The sequence below is a fragment of the Bombina bombina genome, chromosome 7 (genome assembly GCF_027579735.1).
Source record: "Bombina bombina isolate aBomBom1 chromosome 7, aBomBom1.pri, whole genome shotgun sequence".
Classification (NCBI taxonomy): Eukaryota; Metazoa; Chordata; class Amphibia; order Anura; family Bombinatoridae; genus Bombina; species Bombina bombina.
Window position 1 is genome coordinate 228418289 of NC_069505.1, and position 22139 is coordinate 228440427.

General features: G+C 42.3%; 1 protein-coding gene across 2 annotated transcripts in view; it reads right to left on the reverse strand.

Moving 5' to 3' along the window:
• The window catches only part of PIK3C2A (phosphatidylinositol-4-phosphate 3-kinase catalytic subunit type 2 alpha), a 530626-nt gene that overhangs the window by 255555 nt on the left and 252932 nt on the right, over positions 1–22139 (reverse strand). For both annotated transcript variants that reach the window (XM_053720635.1, XM_053720636.1), the window contains 2 exons: positions 14451–14499; positions 12869–13079 (listed from right to left, as the gene is read on the reverse strand). In XM_053720635.1, coding sequence (XP_053576610.1) covers positions 12869–13079; positions 14451–14499 — 260 coding nt within the window. The remainder of the gene's footprint in view (positions 1–12868; positions 13080–14450; positions 14500–22139) is intronic.

Consider the following 22139-nt stretch of genomic DNA (forward strand, 5'->3'; position numbering starts at 1 on the left):
GTTTTTTGTATAGACTTCCTTTATTGTAGTGACCTTAAAGGTTCAGTCTTTTTCTGATAGCAGCGTTTGAGAATTGTTTTGCAAGTTTGTCACTTTCTAGCTTATTGTACACTTGTCCCTTAACTTCTGTTATTGCTGTATAAGGGTATTATAGCTCTTACACATATCCCCTTGTCATATATGTGTGTGCACTTTTTTTTTTATATAAATTTGGGGATTATCTAGTCCTGAAAACGGAGATCATATGGCAGGCTTCACAAGTGTGACCCTGCTACATATCTGTTCATAGTTTGCTGTTTATTTTATAATTTCTGCTGAAGCTAAACAATGGATATTTTATTAACACAATGGCAGAGACTGAAAAAAAAAGGTTGTAAATTTTAAATTTTATCTCAAAGAAATGTATTGGTTCGGAAGAATAAACTTTAAAATGTTTATTTAAGGGACAGGAAAGTCAAAATTAAACTTGCATGATTCAGATAAACCATGTGATTATAAGACAACCATGTGATAAAATGGAAAATTCAAGAACAAGGGGTCATGATCTCAAGCTAAAGGGTAGTAGATTCAGGAGTAATTTGAGGAAGCTTCTTTACAGAAAGAGTGATTGATTTATGGAAGAAACTTCCTCAAGAGGTAGTAATGACAAACACTGTGGGGGGACTTTAAAAATGCCTGGGACAAGCATAAGGCTATCCTACAAACTTGATAAGTTTATACTGTTAGGTAATATCGGGCAGACTTGCTAGGCCAATGGCTCTTATCTGCCGTCAATATCTATGTTTCTATGTGAGAAGACACTTTTAAATTCACTTCTATTTTCAAATGTGCTTTGTTCTCTTGGTATCCCTTGTTGAAAAATAATATGTACATCTCCTACACTAGTGAGAGCTAGCTGCTGATTGGTGCTTGCACACATGTGTCTCTTGTGATTGGCTAACTAGATGTGTTCAGCTGGCTGCCAGTACTGCAATGCTGTTACTTCAGCAAAGGATAACAAGACAAACACATTTGATAATAGAAGTAATTTAGAAAGTTGTTTAATATTGTATGTTCTATCCAAATCATAAAATATTTTGGGGTTTCCTGTTCTTTAAGAACCAAATTCAAATTCCATTGAGGAGAAATTGGATCACATGACAAATTCTGTCTAAAGGCTGGACAACATTTTGAATATCAAGTAGTTTCCCAAATTTTCTTTGATACAACAGACAACGCTGAAATCTTACCTCTTAAAGAAAGTTGGCAAATAAACCGTTATCTAAACCCTCTTGTAAAATCTGAAGGATTCTAAAGGAACGCCAACTGAAATTATTCTTTTCACACCAAACTAGAAAAACTTTCTATATCTAGTGACATTTTCTAATAAGTTTTTCTGGCTTGGATTAAAGGTTTCCATCACCTTATCAGAAAAAAAACTGTGCTGTGGAAACGGGTATTCTACCTCCAAGCCTTCAAGTTGAGAAAGTTGAGATCTTGATGATAGAAAGAACCTTGAGATAGATCTTGTCTTAAAGGAAGAGGAGATGGAAAACAACTGGTGGAGATCAGAATCAAATCTGCATACCACGTTCTTCAAGGCCAAGCAGGAGATATCAAGATTACTAACGACACAGAAAAAAAAAACATGGCGTTGCTAGAGCTTTCTCTAATTCTGCTTAAGGATTCCTGGATCTTACAAATTATTTTTGGAATTTTGATGAAAAAGAAACATCCCTTTTAAATGCAGAAAAACTGTCTAAAAGGGAAATCAGGCTTCGACTATTGGTTGAAATTAAATACAATTATTTAATAGATTTTTCTTCTAAAGGCTTAGAATTGTATACCCCTACGGTACATGAGTCTAAATAAGCCACAGACTCCTGATCATCCGAAAATAAATGTCACTTTCAGAAAACTGATCTGAGGAGATAGACAGTAATTAACCGCTTAGCAAATTTGATCATAAGAGATTCAGCTAGGAAGAAAACAGGAACTTATCCACTTACTAAGATGAGGCATGGCAGCCAACTTCTCAGTAAAAAGACAAGCGCACAAAATCCTAAAAACCTGGAGCAAAAAACTGAAGAACTTCCTTAAACTGTACAAACAGAGGAAGAAATGGTTAAACACATAAATGCAAATACAGCATTAAACTGTGAGGAATGCATGAAAAGATCCGTATAGAATTGCACATCTGAATTAGTAATACGCTTGCAAAAAACATAATTTATGCTTACCTGATAAATTTATTTCTCTTGTAGTGTATCCAGTCCACGGATCATCCATTACTTATGGAATATATTCTCCTTCCCAACAGGAAGTTGCAAGAGTCCACCCACAGCAAAGCTGCTATATAGCTCCTCCCCTAACTGCCATATTCAGTCATTCGACCGAAAACATGTAGAGAAAGGAAAAAACCATAGGGTGCAGTGGTGACTGTAGTTCAAATGAAAAAAATTACCTGCCTTAAAGTGACAGGGCGGGCCGTGGACTGGATACACTACAAGAGAAATAAATTTATCACATAAGCATACATAATGTTTTCTCTTGTTAAGTGTATCCAGTCCACGGATCATCCATTACTTATGGAATACCAATACCAAAGCTAAAGTACACGGATGATGGGAGGGACAAGGCAGGTACTTAAACGGAAGTTACCACTGCCTGTAAGAAACCCTTTCTCCCAAAAATAGCCTCCGAAGAAGCAAGGTATCAAATTTGTTAAATTTGAAAAAGTAGGAAGCGCAGACCAAGACTCCGTCTTGTAAATCTGTTCCACAGAAGCCACATTTAAAAAAGGCCCAAGTGAAAACCACAGCTCTAGTAGAATGAGCTGTAATCCCTTCTTGAGGCTGCTGTCCAGCAGTCTCATAAGCTAAATGAATTATGCTTTTTAACCAAAAAGACAGAGAGGCTGCCGAAGTCTTTTGACCTCTCCTCTGTCCAGAATAGACAACAAACAAGGTGAACGTTTGATGAAAACTGTAGTAGCTTGTAAGTAAAACTTTAAAGCACAAACCACGTCCAATATTGTGTAATAGACGTTCCTTCTTTGAGGAAGGATTAGGATACAAGCATGGAACAACTATCTCTTGAGTGATGTTCTTGTTAGATACCACCTTAGGAAAAAACCCAGGTTGGTACGCAGGACTACCTTATCTGTACGAAGGACCAGATAAGGAGAATCACATTGTAACACAGATAACTTGGAGACTCTACGAGTCGAGGAAATAGCTACCCAAAAGGAACTTTCCAAGATAAAGATTGATATCTATGGAACAAAAAAGGTTCAAACGGAACTTCTTGAAGAACCTTAAGAACCAGGTTTAAGCTCCATGGTGGAGCAACAGTTTTAAACACAGGCTTGGATCTAACCAAAGCCTGACCAAATGCCTGAACGTCTAGAATACCTGCCAGACGCTTGTGCAAAAAAATAGACAGAGTAAAAATCTGTCCCTTTTAAGGAATTAGCCGACAACCCTTTTCTCCAAAACATCTTGGAGAAAAGATAATATCCTGGGAATCCAGACTTTACTCCATGAATAACCCTTGGATTCATAACAATCAGATATTTACACCATATCTATGTTCAATTTCCCTAGAGACAGGCTTTCATGTCTGTATTAAGGTATCAATGGCTGACTCGGAGAAGCCATGCTTTGATAACATCAAGCGTTCAGTCTCCAGGCAGTCCATCTCAGATTGATTCTATTTAGAAGGTTGAAAGGACCCTGAGGTAGAGGGACCTGTCTCAGAAGCAGAGACCGTGATGGAAAGGATGACATGTCCACCAGATCTGCATACCAGGTCCTGCGTGGCTACGCAGGCGCTGTCAAAAACACCAAAGCCCTCTCCTGCTTGGTCTTGACCTCCGGAGGAAATCCCACTCCCCCGGAAGAAAAGTCTGACGACTTAGAAAATCCACCTCCCAGTTCTCAACACCTGGGATATGGATAGCTGATAGACAAGAGTGAGTCTCTGTCCAGTGAATTATTGTAAGACTTCTAACATCGCTAGGGAACTTCTGTTCCCCATTGATGGCTGATGTAAGCCACAGTCGTGTATATTGTCCGACTGAGTATGATGTACCTCAGAGTTGCTAACTGAGGCCAAGTCTGAAGAGCATGGAATATCACTCCCAGTTCCAGAATATTTATTAGAAGGAGGGTCTCCTCCTAAGTCCACTATCCCTGAGCCTTCAGGGAGTTCCAGACTGCATCCCAACCTAAAAGGCTGGCATCTATTGTAACAATTGTCCCATCTGACCTGCGGAAGGTCATACCCTTGGACAGATGGACCTGATATAGTCACCAGAGAAGAGAATCTCTGGTCTCTTGGTCCAGGTTAAACATGGGAACAAATCTGTGTAATCCCCGTTCCTCTGATTGAGCATGCATAGTTGCAGTGGTCTGAAATGTAGACGTGCAAACGGTACTATGTCCCTTGCCGCTACCATTAAGCCGATTTCATTCATGTACTGAGCCACCGAAGGGCGCGGATGGGATGAAAAACACGGCAGAAATTTAGAAACTTTGACAAACTGGACTCCGTCAGGTAAATTTTCATTTCTACAGAATCTATCAGAGTCCCTAGGAGGGAAAACCTTGAGATTGGGGATAGAAAACTCTATCCTTGTTCACTTTCCACCCATGTGATCTCAGAAATGCCAGTACTACGTCCGTATGAGACTTGGCAATTTGGATGTTTGACGCCTGTATCAGGATGTCGTCTAAATAAGGGGCCACTTCTATGCCCCGCGGCCTAAGGACCGCCAAAGCGACCCCAGAACCTCCATAAAGATTCTTGGGGCTGTAGATATCCCAAAGGAAAGAGCTACAAACTGGTAATGCCTGTCTAGAAAGGCAAACCTGAAAAAACGAAGGTGATCTTTATGCATCCCAATGTGAGGATAAGCATCCTTCAAATCCATTGTAGTCCTCTATTGACTCTCCTGGATCATAGTTAAGATGGTACGAATAGTTTCCATCTGAAATGACGGAATTCTGAGGAATTTGTTTAAGATCTTTAGATCCAAAATAGGTCTGAAGGTTCCCTCACCTTGGGAACCACAAACAGATTTGAGTAAAAACTCTGTCCCTGTTCCTCTCTTGGAACTGGATGGATCTCGTACACAATGTAAGAATGCCTCCTTCTTTATCTGGTTTGCAGATAATTGTGAAAGGCGAAATCTCCCCTTTTTTTGGGGGGGGGAATCTTTGAAATCCAGAAGATATCTCTGGGATATAAATTCCAATGCCTAGGGATCCTGGGCATCTCTTGCCCACGCCTGGGCGAAGAATGAAAGTCTGCCCCCTATAGGATCCGTTACCGGATAGGGGTCCGTTCCTTCATGCTGCCTTAGAGGTAGCAGCAGGCTCCTTGGCCTGCTTATCTTTGTTCCAGGTCCGATTGTCTCCAGACCGCCTTGGACTGAGCAAAAATTAGACCTTTTTTGGCCCTTGATTTGGACCTATCCTGAGGAAGGGCATGACCTTTTCCTCCAGTGATATAAGCAATAATCTCCTTCAAACCAGGCCCGATAGGGTCTGCCCCTTGAAGGGAAGTTAAATAGTTTATTTATTAAAGTCACGACAGCTGACCATGATATAAGTCATAGCGCTCTGCGCGCCAGTATAGTAAAAAACAGAATTCTTAGCCATTAGTCTAGTCAAATGAACAAAGGCATCAGAAAACAAACATATGTTAAAAAAACGATTAAACATGCCAGCAAACGTTTTAAAACACATTTTTACAAGAGTATGTATCTCTATTAATATGCCTGATACCAGTCGCTTTTACTGCATTTAAGGCTATACCAACATTACAGTGTTATCACCAATGTACGTTAAAAAACGATTAAACATGCCAGCAAACGTTTTAAAACACATTTTTATAAGAGTATGTATCTCTATTAATAAGCCTGATACCAGTCGCTATCGCTGCATTTAAGGCTTTACTTACATTACTTCGGTATCAGCAGTATTTTCTTAGTCAATTCCATTCCTAGAAAAATATTTTACTGCACATACCTTTTCTGCAGGAAAACCTGCACGCCATTCCCCCTCTGAAGTACCTCACTCCTCAGAATGTGTGAGAACAGCAAATGGATCTTAGTTACGTCTGCTAAGATCATAGAAAAACGCAGGCAGATTCTTCTTCCAAATACTGCCTGAGAAAAAACAGCACACTTCGGTGCCATTTAAAAATAACAAACTTTTGATTGAAGAATAAACTAAGTATACATCACCACAGACTCTCACAACCTCCTATCTATGTTGAGGCTTGCAAGAGAATGACTGAATATGGCAGTTAGGGGAGGAGCTATATAGCAGCTTTGCTGTGGGTGGACTCTTGCAACTTCCTGTTGGGAAGGAGAATATATTCCATAAGTAATGGATGATCCGTGGACTGGATACACTTAACAAGAGAAATACAATTAACAAAAGTGGAGAAAGGATCTTAAGTCTAAAAAGACTACATATAAATGATTGGGGACAGTTTAAGTATGCTCCATTATGCAATTAAGTGACCACAAATAATAGAATACTGTATTAGGAGACAAACTAATATATATATTCAAGGGCTTAAAGGGACACTGAACCCAAATTTTTTCTTTCGTGATTCAGATAGAGCATGCAATTTTAAGCAACTTTCTAATTTACTCCTATTATCAAATTTTCTTCGTTCTTTTGCCATCTTTATTTGAAAAAGAAGGCATCTAGGCTTTTTTGTTCAGAACTCTGGACAGCACTTTTTATTGGTGGATGAATTTATCCACCAATCAGCAAGAACAACCCAGGTTGTTCACCAAAAAATGGGCAGGCATCTAAACTCATTATTTCTTTTCAAATAAAGAAACCAAGAGAATGAAGAAAATTTGATAATAGGAGTAAATAAGAAAGTTGCTTAAAATGTCAAGCTCTATCTAAATCACGAAATAAAACATTTGGGTTCAGTGTCCCTTTAAGTCAGCAACGTCTGAGAACAAGGGGAGAGGAATAAAGACCTCTTTATCAAACTACACAATAATAAAACCATGGTACAATCGTTATAACAACATAGGTTCTTGAAAACTAGGAATCTTACACCTTCCAACAAGAAAGATACTACAGCAGAATAAAACATCAAGAGCGCTATCCAAAATGAAAAGACACGGTAGGCCAAAAGTGTGAAATGAACTGCTGACATGTAAATTATAAGATTTTTTTTACTTTAAAAATTAATTAGCAGAATATAGCGTGCTAACCCGATACGGGGGGACTCTGAGGTCTTTAATGCCCCCTCAAATGTATCTTAAAGGGCCACTGTAAGTAAACATTTTCTATGCCTGTTACTAACTAACTACCCCAAATACGGTTTTTATCAATAGCATTTCATTAACATATCTCTACCGTATGTCAGAAATCTTGTCTGCAAATTTAATTGTTTTCCAAACCCACTCCGTGGGTATCCTTTGCTCTGTACCAATCCGTTTACAATACCTAGGTTTCAAAATGGCGCTTTAAAAACAAAGTTATTGGTTTAAGTATTTTGAACATGCAGTGCTGAAAATAGTGGGCAGGATAACGTGACATCATCGGCGAATAAAAGATATAACTTTTAGAACGTTATGAAACTTCGTTTTGGAGAAAATATAGGTCAGTAGGTTTTAATTAATGTTTATTAACTTTAATATGTTAGTTGTTTAGCTTAAAAATTATAACAGAAAGTAATCCTTTAAATAAAATAACTTTAATGCCTCATCAGTCTCCTAACTACACATAGACAGTAATCTGCATAAAGTCTAATGTGAATGTGGTAATGTCTGGAATAAAGTCCCTTGGCTATTATGTAACATGTCATATGTATCTGCTTATAGCCTGGGGGCAATGTGAGAGCAAATGTTGAAACAGTCTAACCTGACAGGCACCCACCTGTCCCTGGGACACCTGTAACGGGCCTGTGATTATCTCCCTCACTGAGAGTAATTGTGCCTCCAGTCTCCCGTGTCTCTCAGAAGCAGATCTGAGGGGGAAATTCAGGCGTCAAATCAGTCTGAGAACACCTTTCAACAAAGAATCTCAAGGGCACCTCAATTCCTCAGCCACCTCCTAGGAGTCGAAGTTTACAACTGAGATAACAGTGAGGTGGGAGGGATGAAGTGCTCGAGAGTTTGGGGAAACTTTGCCTCCTCCTAGTGGCTATGAAGTGAATCCTATGTATAAAAGAAAAACTGTGTGCGGTGTGCATGAGAAGTGTGCATATGTTCTGCTGCATACATTGTTTTGTGTGGAAATCTGTGTTGTGGTTATGTATTGTATTCATTGCAGTGTTTTTTCTTTCACAATAGAAAACACCTACTAAGTGCATGCCACATTCCATAAAGACCGCGGGCAGCATTTGTTGTGGGATTAACTAGTTGTTTTCAGTGTTATGAGAGGGTAAGGAATCTATTTTTAACAACTCCAAAATAATACATTTATTTCAGAATATACAGTATATAACTTTTGTAATCATACACATTTCATTTTTAAAAAGGAAAAGGAAAAAAAAAATGTATGCTTACCAGATAAATTCCTTTCTTCCCTGGTAGAGAGAGTCCACAACTTCATTCCTTACTGCTGGGAAATACAACACCTGGCCACCAGGAGGAGGCAGAGACACCCCAGCCAAAGGCTTAAATATCCTTCCCACTTCTCCCTATCCCCTAGTTATTCGGACGAGGGAACGAGGAAAAGTAGGAGAAACATCAGGGTATAAAGGTGCCAGAAGAAACTAAAAAAGGGAGCCGCCCAAACAAAAAATAACTAACGGGCAGGGTCGTGGACTCTCCGTCCCAGGAAAGAAAGGAATTTATCTGGTTAGCATACATTTTGTTTTCTTTCCATAAGGCAGGGAGAGTCCACTACTTCATTCCTTACTGTTAGGAAAACAATACTCAAGCACGTAAAACTGCCTTATCGGCATGAAAAACAAGGCAAGGGAGATCACATTGCAAGGCAGAAATCTCTGAGACTTTGCGAGCAGAGGCAATAGCCAATAGAAACAAAACCTCCCAAGATAACAGTTTAATTTCAACATTATGCATGGGCTCAAACGGAGCCTGCTACAACACACGAAGAACAAGATTGAGACTCCATGGCGGAGTCATCTTTCTAAACACAGGTCTGATCCTAGTCAGAGCCTTAATGAAGGACTGCACATTCGGAAGCTCAGCTAATTTCTTGTGCAGCAACACCGACAGGGCTGATATCTGTCCCTTCAGGGACCTAGCAGATAGACCCTTCTCCAGTCCATCCTGGAGAAAAGATACAATTCTGGCAACTTTAACCTTATGCCAAGAAATATGACACTCCTCACACCAGTGCAGGTAAGTCCACCACACCTTATGGTAGATGCGTCGAGTAACTGGCTTACAAGCTTGAATCAAAGTGTCGATGACACTCTCAGAGAAACCTCTCCTGGCTAAGACTAAGCGTTCAATCTCCACGCAGTTAGTCTAAGAGAATCTAGCTTTTGATGAAGGAAGGGACCCTGTATCAGCAGGTCCCTGCAAAAAGTTAACCTCAAATGAGGAGATTAAGACATCCCCACCGGATCCTCGAACCAAGTCCTTCACGGCAAGGATGGAGCAATTAGAATCACAGATACTTGCTCCTGTTTGATGCGGGCCATCAGACGAGGGAGAAGAGGTAATGGAGGAAAGTCTGAACCACCATGGAACCACTAGGTCATCCCTCGATCTCGACCCGTACCTGGGTAGTTTGGCATTGAGACGGGAGGCCATGAGGTCCATCTCCGGCATCCCCCATCTGCTGCATATCTCTGCAAAGACCTCGTGGTAGAGAGATCATTTGCCCAGGTGAAAGGATTGTCTGCTGAGGAAGTCTGCTTTCCAGTTGTCCACACCCGGAATGTGGATCGCAGAAAGGGTACAGTTCTGGGCCTCCGCCCATTCCAGGATTTGAGACACTTCTCTCATCGATAAAGGAACTTCTCGTTCCTCCCTGATGGTTGATGTAGGCTACCAAAGTTATATTGTCCGATTAGAATGTGATAAACTGGGACGAACCAAGGAGGGGCCAAGCCTTTAGAGCAATGAAGATTGCCCAGAGTTTCAAGATATTGATCGGAAGAGTGGACTCATGAGTCCACAGCCCCTGTGCATTCTTGGCACCCCAAACGCCTCCCCAGCCGTATAGACGGGTGTCCGCAGTCGCAATCTCCCAGGACGGTCTCAAGAAGCACGTGCCTTGGGACAGGTGATCTTGACAGGGCCATCAAGAGAGCGAGTCTGTTGTGACAGATCAGAATGGTCGCCGTTCCATTGTCTCAGCATGCATAGCTGTAAAGGTCTGAGATAGAATCTGGCAAAGGGAATTATGTCCATACAAGACACCATGAGTCCAATCATCTCCATACACTGGGCTACCGAAGGTCTCAAGAAGGCCTTGAGGGCAAGACATGCGGATGTTAGCTTGCAACGTCTCTGATCTGTTAGAAAGATCCTCATGGATAGAGAGTCCATCACCGTATCCAGGAAATTTACGCTGGTATTTGGAGTAAGAGAACTGTTTTCCAAGTTTATCTTCCATCCATGTGATCGAAGAAGACTAAGAAGGATTTCCGAGTGCTCCTTTGCTAGATGAAAAGATGGTGCTTGTACCAAGATATCATCCAGGTAAGGTGCTATTGCAATACCTCTTGTTCTGGCAACCGCTAGAAGAGCCTCCAGAACCTTCGTAACTATCCTTGGAGCAGTAGCTAAGCCAAACGGAAGTGCTATGAACTGGAAGTGCTGGTACAGAAAGGCAAACCACAGGAACTGAAAATGTCCCTCGTGTATCGGAACGTGAAGGTATGCATCCTTCAGGTCTATGGTGGTCATAACTGTCCTTCCTGAACAAGGGAAAAGAATTTACCGTATTGTCTCCATTTTGAAAGAGGGGACAGTCAAACTTGTTTAGGCACTTCAGGTCTAGAATTGGATGAAAAGTTCCCTCCTTTTTGGGAACCACAAAGAGGTTTGAATAGAACCCCAAACCTCTTTCTGATGTAGGTACTGGGACAATTAGTCTAGAGCAGTGATTTTCGACCACTGTGCCGTGGCACACTAGTGTGTCGTGAGAGATCGTCAGGTGTGCCACCGTGATTTGGTCCCTTCTTGCTTAAGTGCACTCCTAAAGCGGAACAGAATCCGGTAGCTGCTGCTACCCTACGCGCTCATCCGGACACGCAGGGACTCTCTCAACTCCCACACAGTTTTCCGGAGAGTTGGGGCTCCGCTCTGGAGATTTCACTCGCCTTAGCTGCATTACAAAAGTTCATATCAAGGAGATCTGAGCAAGAGAAGACCCGTCAAGCCAGTGTGCATTTGGGTGGCGGTGCATGTTTTTGAAGGCATCTGCTATGATAGCCACGAGGACTACTGAGAGATCTAATAAAAAGATATGACACTCCAGAGGGTCGTGACTCCGCTCCGGAGGTCAAGCAAACAGCTGCAGCCTTTTTTTCTTCTCCCGCCCCCTGTTGCGGAAGCCTGTTAGTGCCGGGGGTCGACAGCTCACATATCACCGTGACCTACTCTGAGACCTAGGAGCCTACATTCACTTGTTCCCAAGCTTCCGAACGGGGTATCTGACCAGGAGGTAGGTGTTACTTATCGGAGACCGGATTGATAGTCGCCTTGAAGAATAGAGGAGAGTGGGCCGAAGTGGCGGGAACGGCTGCCATTTTCTTTCTGTGTCTGCAGAGGTCTTTTGATCAATTGCGGCCTACACACTCCGACAGTCGCAGTTTTACAGATCCCCTTACCCCCCTTCCTGGATTCTCAAGCTCAGGGAGAATTGCCCTGGATATTAATTATATTGTTCCAGCATAGAGAAGAAGACATCTGCTTTAACTGGGTGAGACCTTTCTGTTTACCATCATATGCATTTTATGCCTTTTGCCCTCCTGGCTTAATTTTTCAGTTTACTCTCATCATTGCCTGATTGCCAAGCCCTGATGCTCTTTTGTGGGCCCCATATTTATGCTTATCCTACACTGATTGTGAAACTCATACTAGCCCCATCCACCTTAGGGATGGAACCCCACAGTTCCAATTGAGAGTCAGGGACTGGAAACAATTTCCTAAAGGTTGAAGAGGGGGAAAAGTAAGTTCTGATTCTTTCCCATTCGTTACTAATAATGTTTGTCATACGAGCTAGTACAGGAAAAGTCTGTTGGACCTTTCTGTCTTCATAAACCCTATCTAACTTAGGGATCTTAGGTTCCTCAGGTAGCTTAGCCTCTAGAACCTCTAAAGTGGACAGGACCTCCTTAAGCAAAAAATGCATATGTTCAATTTTAAAATCTAAAGGAGGGTTCCTCCGCCTCAGAATGTTCACCCTCTGAAGCTACAGAGGTTAACTCAACCTCGGATAGCTGGGACATACAAGCTAGATCCGACAGAAATTTAGATGAATAAGTCAGGAGAACTTGGTTTGACCTTTCTCTTGCGTTTCCCAGAGATAGGTAGGGTACTCAGGGCTTCAGACACCGCCGATTGTAGCTGCGTGGTAAAGTCCTTTGGCTGGGGTGTCTTTGCCTCCTCCTGGTGGCTAGGTGTTGTATTTCCCAACAGTAAGGAATGAAGTCGTGGACTCTCCCTGCCTTATGGAAAAAAATGTTAGTTCCACACTGCTTTCTCAAGTCTTATTCTGCTTGATCCAAACTAACTATAAAATAGTACCAATCACAGGAAACTGCAGAATAGGTTTCATGTATGGGAGCATTTTCAAAGAAACGTTCAAAGAAAATATTTGGTTTGTTCTTTTTAAATTTACTTTACTTTCTGATCTAATAGCTTTTTAGGCAACACGAGACAACACCAATCAGTAACATTATCACATGGGCAGTGCCTTACCTAGATACCCAACTAATGGGAAGTCCATGGGCTGCAAAAATGGTGAATTGGAGGTGGTCAGTGGATGTACTTGCTTCCTTCAGGGGTTTAGTGCTGCTAGATGATGTAACAAGATTACTGCATGAATTAAAGTGGAGCAGCAAAAGATTGTGAACTGCTGTTGTCAATAAAGTTAAACTTTCTTGTAAAGGACTTTCACACTGTGCTGCAGCTGTGGGTAAAAAAGAACAGTAAGGGATATTGCACTGTATTTGTTCGCCCTTTTAATGCAAATTCAGTTGTGTAGAAATAGCTCCTTAACATTTATTTTTTATTTCTAATAGTTTGCTGGTTAAAATACCCAACTAGAATGAAAATATGAGTACTGCAGTGTTCTCTATAGAAAAGCTACCTAAACAAATGTAAGCAGCTGAAATCAACCTCGCACCTGGGGGTGGGAGAGGCAAAAAGAAACTGAAGACAAAAATGTCAGTAAGTATTGGGCTTTGCGATTAGAGAGAAATACAATAAAGAAGTTGGCTTTTTATGCAGGCTCAGCCCATTTGAATGAGCATGTTAACACACACAATGGGTTTAATGAGTAAAAACAGCTATTTTAAATATAAAAAGCCCCAAAGAAGCAACTTCTGACTGGTGTAACAAGTCACTGGAAACACATTAAGGAGAAACCAAATTTACAGTGTCCCTTTAATAAACAATCCAAATGAAAATTAACACACAGTAATAATGTTTTCATTATTATCATCATTTATTTGTAGAGCGCCAAGAGATTACACTGCGCTAAACCTTATTATAATTTATTTGTAGAGCGCCAAAAGATTATGCAGCGCCAATCCTTATTATAATTTACTAGTCCTAAAGCCCGTTTACTCAGGCCATTTTTTGCAGTACAGCGGTCCCACCCCATTATCTCTCTCTCACCCTTTCTTTTGTGCTCTCTCCCCCTCTTTTTTGCGTTCTCTCTTTTGCCAGCTCTCTCCCCCCTCTCTTTTGCGCTCTCTCGCTCCCCCCCTCTTTTGCTCTCGCTCCCCCTCTTTTGCCCCCTCTCCCCCTCTTTTGCCCCCCCCTCTCCCCCTCTTTTGCCCCCCCTCTCCCCCTCTTTTGCCCCCCCTCTCTCGATCCCTCTCTATTTTGCTCTCTCTCCCCCTCTCTATTGCGCTCTCTCACTCTCTTTTGCTCTCTTCCCTCTCTTTTGCTCTTTCCCCTCTATTTTACTCTCTCTCCCTCTCTCTTCTGCACTTTCCCCTCTCTTCTTCTCTTCCCTCTCTCTTTAGCTCTTTCCTATCTCTTTTTGTCTATCCCCCTCTCTTTCTATTTCTCTCCCCTCTAGCGTGCGCCGGCGACGCCGACCAACCACGCACCCGACCATGCCCACTCACCCGGCCATGCCCACTTTCGCTGCAAACAGGATGTCAGCTAAGCCAGGTGTGTTTGTCCTGTGCTGTCTCTACTGCGCATGACAGCTTCGGACAAACACATTTGGCCTTTTATATTATAGGATTTGTAGAGTGCCAACAGATTACGCAGCGCTAATCATTATAATTTGTAGAGAGTAAACAGATTGTGCAGCGCCAATCCTTACCATCAGAAGCAATCAAGTGGGGTCCGTCTTCTTTTGGTTTGCATGAAGCCTAAATATTAAAAATATATAGCACATGAAAATCTTAGCATTACATATTATGGCCATTTTCTTTAAAAATAAGAAACGGAAATTAAAAGATTCTGAACTTCAAAACTATTAGGAGCTTCATACACAAAATGAGAACAACAAAGTTAGCTTTACATAAGAATGATTATACACATTAAAATATATATAAAAAGTAAATAAAGAAGATCACAAATTATTTACCCTTTTTTAACATGTGGAGATGTTAAATATCCTTGGTGCATCCTCCTCTACAATATTATTCCCACTACAGGCCAATATTTAACTAAAGGGCCATAAATGTAAAAAATAATGACACTCTAATTAGAGACTAATCAACCCTATACTACTGTGTGTGTAACCACCGCAAAAGGGGGTCGACAAATCTGTTTAAAATTTAGAAGCCAGTAAGAAAATTTAGTAGCCAGATATATTTTAGGTACCCGAAAGTTTTTCTCCTTAAAGATTGCTGCTGTTAAACAGATACAATGGCAAAAAAACTTCTTAATGACAGTAAATCCTAGTGCTTATGAAACGTTAGGATTTACCAGAGGAGCAAATAAAACATAATTTATGCTTACCTGATAAATTTATTTCTCTTGTAGTGTATCCAGTCCACGGATCATCCATTACTTATGGGATATTAACTCCTCCCCAACAGGAAGTGCAAGAGGATTCACCCAGCAGAGCTGCTATATAGCTCCTCCCCTAACTGCCATTACCAGTCATTCGACCGAAAACATGCAGAGAAAGGAAAACCATAGGGTGCAGTGGTGACTGTAGTTTAATGGAAAAATTACCTGCCTTAAAGTGACAGGGCGGGCCGTGGACTGGATACACTACAAGAGAAATAAATTTATCAGGTAAGCATAAATTATGTTTTCTCTTGTTAAGTGTATCCAGTCCACGGATCATCCATTACTTATGGGATACCAATACCAAAGCTAAAGTACACGGATGACGGGAGGGACAGGCAGGCTCTTTATACGGAAGGAACCACTGCCTGAAGAACCTTTCTCCCAAAAACAGCCTCCGAAGAAGCAAAAGTGTCAAATTTGTAAAATTTGGAAAAAACAGAATTTATGTTTACCTGATAAATTACTTTCTCCAACGGTGTGTCCGGTCCACGGCGTCATCCTTACTTGTGGGATATTCTCCTCCCCAACAGGAAATGGCAAAGAGCCCAGCAAAGCTGGTCACATGATCCCTCCTAGGCTCCGCCTACCCCAGTCATTCGACCGACGTTAAGGAGGAATATTTGCATAGGAGAAACCATATGGTACCGTGGTGACTGTAGTTAAAGAAAATAAATTATCAGACCTGATTAAAAAAACCAGGGCGGGCCGTGGACCGGACACACCGTTGGAGAAAGTAATTTATCAGGTAAACATAAATTCTGTTTTCTCCAACATAGGTGTGTCCGGTCCACGGCGTCATCCTTACTTGTGGGAACCAATACCAAAGCTTTAGGACACGGATGAAGGGAGGGAGCAAATCAGGTCACCTAAATGGAAGGCACCACGGCTTGCAAAACCTTTCTCCCAAAAATAGCCTCAGAAGAAGCAAAAGTATCAAACTTGTAAAATTTGGTAAAAGTGTGCAGTGAAGACCAAGTCGCTGCCCTACATATCTGATCAACAGAAGCCTCGTTCTTGAAGGCCCATGTGGAAGCCACAGCCCTAGTGGAATGAGCTGTGATTCTTTCGGGAGGCTGCCGTCCGGCAGTCTCGTAAGCCAATCTGATGATGCTTTTAATCCAAAAAGAGAGAGAGGTAGAAGTTGCTTTTTGACCTCTCCTTTTACCAGAATAAACAACAAACAAGGAAGATGTTTGTCTAAAATCCTTTGTAGCATCTAAATAGAATTTTAGAGCGCGAACAACATCCAAATTGTGCAACAAACGTTCCTTCTTTGAAACTGGTTTCGGACACAGAGAAGGTACGATAATCTCCTGGTTAATGTTTTTGTTAGAAACAACTTTTGGAAGAAAACCAGGTTTAGTACGTAAAACCACCTTATCTGCATGGAACACCAGATAAGGAGGAGAACACTGCAGAGCAGATAATTCTGAAACTCTTCTAGCAGAAGAAATTGCAACTAAAAACAAAACTTTCCAAGATAATAACTTAATATCAACGGAATGCAAGGGTTCAAACGGAACCCCCTGAAGAACTGAAAGAACTAAATTGTAAACAGGCTTAATTCTAACCAGAGCCTGAACAAAGGCTTGAACATCTGGCACAGCAGCCAGTTTTTTGTGAAGTAACACCGACAAGGCAGAAATCTGTCCCTTCAGGGAACTTGCAGATAATCCTTTTTCCAATCCTTCTTGAAGGAAGGATAGAATCCTAGGAATCTTAACCTTGTCCCAAGAGAATCCTTTAGATTCACACCAACAGATATATTTTTTCCAAATTTTGTGGTAAATCTTTCTAGTTACAGGCTTTCTGGCCTGAACAAGAGTATCAATAACAGAATCTGAGAACCCTCGCTTCGATAAAATCAAGCGTTAAATCTCCAAGCAGTCAGCTGGAGTGAAACCAGATTCGGATGTTCGAACGGACCCTGAACAAGAAGGTCTCGTCTCAAAGGTAGCGTCCAAGGTGGAGCCGATGACATATTCACCAGATCTGCATACCAAGTCCTGCGTGGCCACGCAGGAGCTATCAAGATCACCGACGCCCTCTCCTGATTGATCCTGGCTACCAGCCTGGGGATGAGAGGAAACGGCGGGAACACATAAGCTAGTTTGAAGGTCCAAGGTGCTACTAGTGCATCCACTAGAGCCGCCTTGGGATCCCTGGATCTGGACCCGTAGCAAGGAACTTTGAAGTTCTGACGAGAGGCCATCAGATCCATGTCTGGAATGCCCCACAGCTGAGTGACTTGGGCAAAGATTTCCGGATGGAGTTCCCACTCCCCCGGATGCAATGTCTGACGACTCAGAAAATCCGCTTCCCAATTTTCCACTCCTGGGATGTGGATAGCAGACAGGTGGCAGGAGTGAGACTCCGCCCATAGAATGATTTTGGTCACTTCTTCCATCGCTAGGGAACTCCTTGTTCCCCCCTGATGGTTGATGTACGCAACAGTTGTCATGTTGTCTGATTGAAACCGTATGAACTTGGCCCTCGCTAGCTGAGGCCAAGCCTTGAGAGCATTGAATATCGCTCTCAGTTCCAGAATATTTATCGGTAGAAGAGATTCTTCCCGAGACCAAAGACCCTGAGCTTTCAGGGATCCCCAGACCGCGCCCCAGCCCATCAGACTGGCGTCGGTCGTGACAATGACCCACTCTGGTCTGCGGAATGTCATCCCTTGTGACAGGTTGTCCAGGGACAGCCACCAACGGAGTGAGTCTCTGGTCCTCTGATTTACTTGTATCTTCGGAGACAAGTCTGTATAGTCCCCATTCCACTGACTGAGCATGCACAGTTGTAATGGTCTTAGATGAATGCGCGCAAAAGGAACTATGTCCATTGCCGCTACCATCAACCCGATCACTTCCATGCACTGAGCTATGGAAGGAAGAGGAACGGAATGAAGTATCCGACAAGAGTCTAGAAGCTTTGTTTTTCTGGCCTCTGTCAGAAAAATCCTCATTTCTAAGGAGTCTATTATTGTTCCCAAGAAGGGAACCCTTGTTGACGGGGATAGAGAACTCTTTTCCACGTTCACTTTCCATCCGTGAGATCTGAGAAAGGCCAGGACAATGTCCGTGTGAGCCTTTGCTTGAGGAAGGGACGACGCTTGAATCAGAATGTCGTCCAAGTAAGGTACTACAGCAATGCCCCTTGGTCTTAGCACAGCTAGAAGGGACCCTAGTACCTTTGTGAAAATCCTTGGAGCAGTGGCTAATCCGAAAGGAAGCGCCACGAACTGGTAATGTTTGTCCAGGAATGCGAACCTTAGGAACCGATGATGTTCCTTGTGGATAGGAATATGTAGATACGCATCCTTTAAATCCACCGTGGTCATGAATTGACCTTCCTGGATGGAAGGAAGAATAGTTCGAATGGTTTCCATCTTGAACGATGGAACCTTGAGAAACTTGTTTAAGATCTTGAGATCTAAGATTGGTCTGAACGTTCCCTCTTTTTTGGGAACTATGAACAGATTGGAGTAGAACCCCATCCCTTGTTCTCTTAATGGAACAGGATGAATCACTCCCATTTTTAACAGGTCTTCTACACAATGTAAGAATGCCTGTCTTTTTATGTGGTCTGAAGACAACTGAGACCTGTGGAACCTCCCCCTTGGGGGAAGTCCCTTGAATTCCAGAAGATAACCTTGGGAGACTATTTCTAGCGCCCAAGGATCCAGAACATCTCTTGCCCAAGCCTGAGCGAAGAGAGAGAGTCTGCCCCCCACCAGATCCGGTCCCGGATCGGGGGCCAACATTTCATGCTGTCTTGGTAGCAGTGGCAGGTTTCTTGGCCTGCTTTCCCTTGTTCCAGCCTTGCATTGGTCTCCAAGCTGGCTTGGCTTGAGAAGTATTACCCTCTTGCTTAGAGGACGTAGCACCTTGGGCTGGTCCGTTTCTACGAAAGGGACGAAAATTAGGTTTATTTTTTGCCTTGAAAGGCCGATCCTGAGGAAGGGCGTGGCCCTTACCCCCAGTGATATCAGAGATAATCTCTTTCAAGTCAGGGCCAAACAGCGTTTTCCCCTTGAAAGGAATGTTAAGTAGCTTGTTCTTGGAAGACGCATCAGCCGACCAAGATTTCAACCAAAGCGCTCTGCGCGCCACAATAGCAAACCCAGAATTCTTAGCCGCTAACCTAGCCAATTGCAAAGTGGCGTCTAGGGTGAAAGAATTAGCCAATTTGAGAGCATTGATTCTGTCCATAATCTCCTCCAAAGGAGGAGAATCACTATCGACCGCTCTTATCAGATCATCGAACCAGAAACATGCGGCTGTAGCGACAGGGACAATGCATGAAATTGGTTGTAGAAGGTAACCTTGCTGAACAAACATTTTTTTAAGCAAACCTTCTAATTTTTTATCCATAGGATCTTTGAAAGCACAACTATCCTCTATGGGTATAGTGGTGCGTTTGTTTAAAGTGGAAACCGCTCCCTCGACCTTGGGGACTGTCTGCCATAAGTCCTTTCTGGGGTCGACCATAGGAAACAATTTTTTAAATATGGGGGGAGGGACGAAAGGAATACCGGGCCTTTCCCATTCTTTATTAACAATGTCCCCCACCCGCTTGGGTATAGGAAAAGCTTCTGGGAGCCCCGGCACCTCTAGGAACTTGTCCATTTTACAAAGTTTCTCTGGGATGACCAACTTGTCACAATCATCCAGAGTGGATAATACCTCCTTAAGCAGAATGCGGAGATGTTCCAACTTAAATTTAAATGCAATCACATCAGGTTCAGCCTGTTGAGAAATGTTCCCTGAATCAGTAATTTCTCCCTCAGACAAAACCTCCCTGGCCCCATCAGACTGGGTTAGGGGCCCTTCAGAAATATTATTATCAGCGTCGTCATGCTCTTCAGTATCTAAAACAGAGCAGCCGCGCTTATGCTGATAAGTGTTCATTTTGGCTAAAATGTTTTTGACAGAATTATCCATTACAGCCGTTAATTGTTGCATAGTAAGGAGTATTGGCGCGCTAGATGTACTAGGGGCCTCCTGAGTGGGCAAGACTCGTGTAGACGAAGGAGGGAATGATGCAGTACCATGCTTACTCCCCTCACTTGAGGAATCATCTTGGGCATCATTGTCATTATCACATAAATCACATTTATTTAAATGAATAGGAATTCTGGCTTCCCCACATTCAGAACACAGTCTATCTGGTAGTTCAGACATGTTAAACAGGCATAAACTTGATAACAAAGTACAAAAAACGTTTTAAAATAAAACCGTTACTGTCACTTTAAATTTTAAACTGAACACACTTTATTACTGCAATTGCGAAAAAACATGAAGGAATTGTTCAAAATTCACCAAATTTTCACCACAGTGTCTTAAAGCCTTAAAAGTATTGCACACCAAATTTGGAAGCTTTAACCCTTAAAATAACGGAACCGGAGCCGTTTTGAACTTTAACCCCTTTACAGTCCCTGGTATCTGCTTTGCTGAGACCCAACCAAGCCCAAAGGGGAATACGATACCAAATGACGCCTTCAGAAAGTCTTTTCTAAGTATCAGAGCTCCTCTCACATGCGACTGCATGCCATGCCTCTCAAAAACAAGTGCGCAACACCGGCGCGAAAATGAGGCTCTGCTTATGCTTTGGGAAAGCCCCTAAAGAATAAGGTGTCTAAACCAGTGCCTGCCGATATTATTATATCAAAATACCCAGATAAAATGATTCCTCAAGGCTAAATATGTGTTAATAATGAATCGATTTAGCCCAAAAAAAGTCTACAGTTTTAATAAGCCCTTGTGAAGCCCTTATTTACGATCGTAATAAACATGGCTTACCGGATCCCATAGGGAAAATGACAGCTTCCAGCATTACATCGTCTTGTTAGAATGTGTCATACCTCAAGCAGCAAGAGACTGCACACTGTTCCCCCAACTGAAGTTAATTGCTCTCAACAGTCCTGTGTGGAACAGCCATGGATTTTAGTGACGGTTGCTAAAATCATTTTCCTCATACAAACAGAAATCTTCATCTCTTTTCTGTTTCTGAGTAAATAGTACATACCAGCACTATTTCAAAATAACAAACTCTTGATTGAATAATAAAAACTACAGTTAAACACTAAAAAACTCTAAGCCATCTCCGTGGAGATGTTGCCTGTACAACGGCAAAGAGAATGACTGGGGTAGGCGGAGCCTAGGAGGGATCATGTGACCAGCTTTGCTGGGCTCTTTGCCATTTCCTGTTGGGGAGGAGAATATCCCACAAGTAAGGATGACGCCGTGGACCGGACACACCTATGTTGGAGAAAGTATGAAGAGAAGACCAAGTTGCAGCCTTGCAAATCTGTTCAACAGAAGCCTCATTCTTAAAGGCCCAAGTGGAAGCCACAGCTCTAGTAGAATGTGCTGTAATTCTTTCAGGAGGCTGCTGTCCAGCAGTCTCATAGGCTAACCGTATTATGCTACGAAGCCAAAAGGAGAGAGAGGTAGCCGAAGCTTTTTGATCTCTCCTCTGACCAGAATAAACGACAAACAGGGAAGACGTTTGTCGAAAATCCTTAGTTGCCTGTAGATAAAATTTCAGGGCACGGACTACATCTAGATTGTGTAGCAGACGTTCCTTTTTCGAAGAAGGATTAGGACACAAAGATGGAACCACAATCTCTTGATTGATATTCCTGTTAGTGACCACCTTAGGTAGGAACCCAGGTTTAGTACGCAGAACTACCTTGTCTGAATGAAAAATCAGATAAGGAGAATCACAATGTAAGGCAGATAACTCAGAGACTCTTCGAGCCGAGGAAATCGCCATTAAAAACAGAACTTTCCAAGATAACAACTTGATATCAATGGAATGAAGGGGTTCAAACGGAACCCCCTGTAAAACATTAAGAACTAAGTTCAAACTCCATGGTGGAGCAACAGTTTTAAACACAGGCTTGATCCTAGCTAAAGCCTGACAAAAAGCTTGAACGTCCGGAACTTCTGACAGACGTTTGTGTAAAAGAATGGACAGAGCTGAA